Source organism: Pteropus alecto, unplaced genomic scaffold (assembly GCF_000325575.1).
Source record: "Pteropus alecto unplaced genomic scaffold, ASM32557v1 scaffold67, whole genome shotgun sequence".
NCBI classification, from domain to species: domain Eukaryota; kingdom Metazoa; phylum Chordata; class Mammalia; order Chiroptera; family Pteropodidae; genus Pteropus; species Pteropus alecto.
This window is the reverse complement of record NW_006441061.1, coordinates 10,295,208-10,300,178: the sequence shown is the minus strand read 5'-3', so window position 1 is coordinate 10,300,178 and position 4,971 is coordinate 10,295,208. Positions and strand designations below refer to the sequence as shown.

General features: G+C 60.3%; 1 protein-coding gene across 7 annotated transcripts in view; it reads right to left on the bottom strand.

Annotated features, from left to right (window-relative positions):
- EHMT1 (euchromatic histone lysine methyltransferase 1) overlaps positions 1-4,971 on the bottom strand; it is a 79,719-nt gene that overhangs the window by 21,747 nt on the left and 53,001 nt on the right. For all 7 annotated transcript variants that reach the window (XM_015594222.2, XM_015594221.2, XM_006918137.3 and 4 more), the window contains 2 exons: positions 4,468-4,550; positions 3,398-3,504 (listed from right to left, as the gene is read on the bottom strand). In XM_015594222.2, the coding sequence (XP_015449708.1) occupies positions 3,398-3,504; positions 4,468-4,550 (190 nt within the window). The remainder of the gene's footprint in view (positions 1-3,397; positions 3,505-4,467; positions 4,551-4,971) is intronic.

The window sequence follows — 4,971 nt, the reverse complement described above, 5'->3', positions numbered from 1 at the left end:
AGACGTGGGCCCCAGGCCACACGCGTCCCCCAGACCCTCCGTGCGTGGGCACCGGAGCGAGGCGTACAGCCCACGGCGGGCCCTCGGGCCAGCAGCGTGAGTATGTTCTGTCTCCCCAAGCCCCCCAGGCTGCGCGTCTATCCGAAATGAGAGCCCAGGGGCTGGCAGGCACTGCGGGACAATGAGACCCTGCCACCGCAGGGACACCAGCACGGACGGCACGGGACGGGACGGGACGGGACGGGACAGGATGGGATGGCATTCCGGAGTTGATAGAAGCACAGGATGCAGACACGGGCCTGTCCCTGGGTCCAACAGGATGGAGGCCAGGCTGGGCTGTGGCAGCTTAGTGCGGCCCTGAGTACGGGAAATGCGGCCACACTGCCAGGGTGCACCTCCCTGTCCAGTGTCAGACCCCGGGCGCAGGGCCCAGATGACAGCAGAGCCGGCCTCCTTGGAGCCAGAGGATGCCCAGCAGGACAGAGGGCAGCAAACGCTCTTCAGAGGAGCTGCTGCCCAGGGACCGAGCACTCACCACCCCAGCAAAACAGAAGATGAGGTGACACCACTGACGGGTCGTTCTAGGCGCTGCCTCGGGGCACGTGAGGAAAAAGCCCAGCTTCCAAGAAATGACGGCCCTGGGCCCAGGGCAGACTAGAAACGAGCCCACCCTTCCTCCTGCGGAACCCCAGAAAAGCTGCTCTGGCTCCAAGAATACAGCCATGGGCCCTCATGCTCAGGGAGCTCGAGCCTGGGTCACCAAGTTAAATGACAGGCTGAGAAGCCACGTGAGAAGTGCCAGGCACGGGCAGACACCAGTGTGGACGGCCACGAAAGATGTCTCTGTGTAAAGGCTGTTCTTTTCTCTAAATTTCTAACACTTCATTTTTCAATAGTTTAAGACTCAAGAGAAGATGCAAAACAGAACACGGAGCGCCCGCGTCCCCTTCACGCCTTCGCCATGGCAGCCTCTGACGCGGCACAGCCCGTGGGTGGCGGCAGCAGCAGCAGGAAAGGGACATCAGCATCGGGCCGCGGGCCACATGTGGCTTCCCTGGAGCTGGCAGCCACTGGGTGTGTGCTGACTGGACGAGGGCAGACGCAAAGCAAGTCGGTGTATGACTCGACTGGCATGATGTTTGCAGGCACACGAAGCTGAGCCACTCTGTCTGAGGGTGCTCCCACAGTGGTAAAAGCCCGAGACGCGCAGCGACGTGACTGTCACAATGACGCTTGCCGAGGCACTGCCTCCGGGGGAGGGAGCACACAGTGTTTCTGGGGAACGTGCAGCGCTGTGTGTCCCGAACTGGCAGGCAGACAGGTTCCCGTCACAATCATGAACCAGGACGTTTCCCTTTCAAGGACTTTACGTGTGACACACACGCACACACTTTAATGTAGAAAAGAGACCACAAAGTAAACAAGTCTTTTCAAAGGAGTGACAAAGTAACCTCTCGAAAGGAAGAAGAAAGTAGAAGACGGTAGAACGTTCCCTACAAGCATCGGTGACCGGAACCCCAAACCCAGGGACACCATTCCTAAGCTTGAGGCGTGGCCCGCCACCGCCCCGACCCCGCTCCCACGCCTTCCAGCACACGGCCCTCGGGGCGCCCCTTGAGGTCCTCTCCCGTCTCGCTCCGGGTCCTGCGACAACTCCACAGCATTGGGCCTCCGGGCCCACCTCGGCGAGACCACAGGCCACCTCCACACCCTTGGCCCGCTCGCTGGCATCCCCAGCCCTCAGAGCACCAGCCACTCTGCACCGTCACCACCGAGAACCAACGTTTGTGCGACCAATCTGAGCACCATCTGCTGTCCCCGAAACCTTCCCTGTGGGCCTCAAGCTCGGACTTCTCACTGAGTCATCTTTCCTCCCTCGGCCTCCAAGACCCTCCTGAATAACCCTGTCAGGGTCACGAATAAGTAATAACACGGCTTGTGCGACCACTGGGGACAAGGAAGAAAAGCATGTAACTTCCAAGCAAATAAAAAAAATGGACAAAAATGAACACCAATAGGAAACTGAGAACTAAAAAAAAACTAAAAGCATCAGAAAAACTGTCATCAGAAATCACAGTAGCATTAACCAGGCTACTCGTGCCTGTTAAATACCAAGAGCACGAGACTGGTAATTTGAAAATCCCACTGTGTGCTATTTAAACAGCTACGTCCAAAACAGGGGCTCTGCAGCCGGCGACGAAGCTGGGAAGGACGTGACACGTACACTTTGGGGCACTAGAAATCCACAGCACAACGCAAAGGCCACAGCGGGTTCCAGAGCCGACACAGCAGCGACTCGCTCGGTACACGGCTGCTGCTCCCAGCCGCGTGAGTGGGAAGAGAGGCCAGGAAAGTATTCTGAGCAGAAGGTGACAAGACGGCAGCGGTGACTGCAAACTGCGGACCGGGGAGCAGGCCAGCGCGGCTCCGTCAACGGAACAGGCTGCGCGCACGTTCCCCGACCGAGACCCTCCCGTCAGCACTCAGGACTTCACCTGTGTTTGAACAAACAGCTACCACCATGCACTGCAGGAAAACCTTTAGGTAAAAAAGACCAAAACCACCAGCCACCTGAACCTTCAAGACAACTGTGAGCAGAGCGGTCAGAGGGACGAGAGGGGAGTAAGAGCTACGAGAAAGGGACGCCGGACAGGACAGCGCTGAGGCAGCCACACGGAAACGCCGCGGCGCAGGAGGACGCGCGGGCGGGTGACGGGCAGGCGGACCGCAGCCTTCACAGCAGGGGCTGCAGGGGAGGGGCCGAGGCACAGGGCCCACCGCTCGAACTCCAGGCCAAGGGTGAGGGGGGCAATTTCCCGAAGCGCCAGAAAGGGGCTGCGCTGAAAACGCGGCTCCAGGAGCAGGGGACCCGACCTGGGGCCAGGAAGGGATGTCCCCGAGCGACGGCGCTGAGGGCACGTGACAGGTGCTTTCCAGATGACACGGGACACGTGTCACAGTCTGCTCAGAGGGTGGGGCACAAATGAGCGGGAGGGCAGAGACGACAGCCGAGGGACACGCGACAATCCCCACACCGCCGCAGACGCGTGGCCACGCGACACGCGTGCTCGTCTGAGGGGACAGGACGTCGAGACGCTCCAGCGGGGAGGGGGGGAGGGCGGCGTATGCTCCCCCTCTACAAGGGCATCGGCAAGAAACCTCAAACACCAAAAGTAAAACGAAACCAAACCCAAACGGACGAGACAGCTGCGGGGGCGGCATGCTGTTTGCGACGTCAGTGCGGGTGCCAGGGGACCCCAAGGTGCGGGGTGGCCTGCCAGGGGCCGCGGGCCAGGACACAAACACCGAGTCTCTGCCGGCCGCTGGGCCCAGCACGACTCAGGCGCAGAAGTTAAGTGGGGCCGAGGGGCGGGGCCGCGGGGGACCGCTGTCCGACCTGGATCAGCATGTGGCAGATGTCCACGTGGCCGGCCTCTGCCGCGGCGTGCAGTGGGGAGCGCTTGTTCTGGTGCTCCATCTTGAAGTTGGGGTCGATTCCATCAACTGTGGATGAACAGGTTTCAGCGATTATTCCAGAGCCAGCCACTGATTCCCACCACACAGGACGGTGAAGGCCCGCAACCCGACGTGAACCAGCAGCCGTGGAGCCTGAAGGCCGTCAGCCCATACCTCCCGGCCGGGCGGACGAGGCAGGCAGGAGAGGGGCCTCCCACTAGCTCCATGTGAGCTGCCGGAAGTCACCGACAAGAACTCTCCCCCTTTCGGCTAACTTAGGCTCCAGTGATCTCTCTGGGGCTGTTTTCTTGGGGTCCAGATTGTTGCACCCCCGGGGCCCAGCAGGCCACATTCAAGGACGGACGCTCCGTGGGGGAGGGGGAGGAGGCGCAGAGGGCGCGGCCAGAGGGAAAAGTGCGGCCTGATGCAGACCCTTAGCCAGGGGACCCACCACAGAGCAGAGAGGCCACCGCACCGAGTCCAGGGGCAAGTGATTTAAATCGCCATTTGGTCACCTCTAAATAAAACATTTTTTAGAGTGAACTGTTAAACTTCGTTCTTGATTTGCTGTCACACGGGTAGAGGGAGGGGTTCATCACCGTTTTGACCCAGAGGAATCAAGCCAAAGTGTGAGCTCAGAATCAAATCACTGTCCTGAAGCTTGTGGCCAAGCAGGGAAGAGTGTGGCGAGTTCGCTTCGGGACGTTAGAAACCCACTCGGACGGGGGTGTGAACTGTGGGATCAAGGGCTAGTGAGGGCTCCAAGCTGAGTGAGAGCGTCTCACCCCACGCTCAGCAGCCTTCGAGGCACAGGGCCAGCTCACTGCGGCTCCTGCCGTACCTGCGCTTCTTAATCTAATAACCAAATATCTCATTCCTTAGGAAAACGAGGAATTCAGAAAGAATGTTCCTGTTACTGCGGGTAACTGAGCACGGACACCACGGTGGGATCAAAGACGGGAGGGAGGGGGACAGAGCACCAAGAGGAGGAGGAGGAGGGCGGGCACTCACCCAGCATGAGAAGCACTTTCTGCAGCTCCCCTTGCCTGGCGGAGAAGTACAGCTGCTTCGGGTGGAAGCGCAGCTTCTTGGGTCTGTGGGGAAAGCACAGGACACGGTGACTGCCAGCCCCGCCCACCACCAAGTGTGCACAGCGTACGTCCGCCTCCCGATTCCTCCCGATTCCTCCCGGCCCAGACCCCAAATCCCCCAGGCTCAAGGTGCCTCACAGCAAAAATGACAAAAACAGCAAGTGTCTTCTTTGACCGGGCCTAAGGCCTTCACCCGGAGGCCTCCATGTCCCAGGGTGCAAGGCAAGCGCGTCTCTGTGGCCGAACGCAGGGAGGCCTCGGCCCTGCCGACGGTCCCAGGTGCGGGGCTCGAGAACCTGAACGCGACTGCGTGCCGAAGCTGTTTCGGCTCCTGAGCCCTGTTGCAAGCAACGCCCCGGCCACGTCCCTACACACCAAAGCTGACCTGACACCGGAATCATGGTTCACTGCACTGACCTCACTC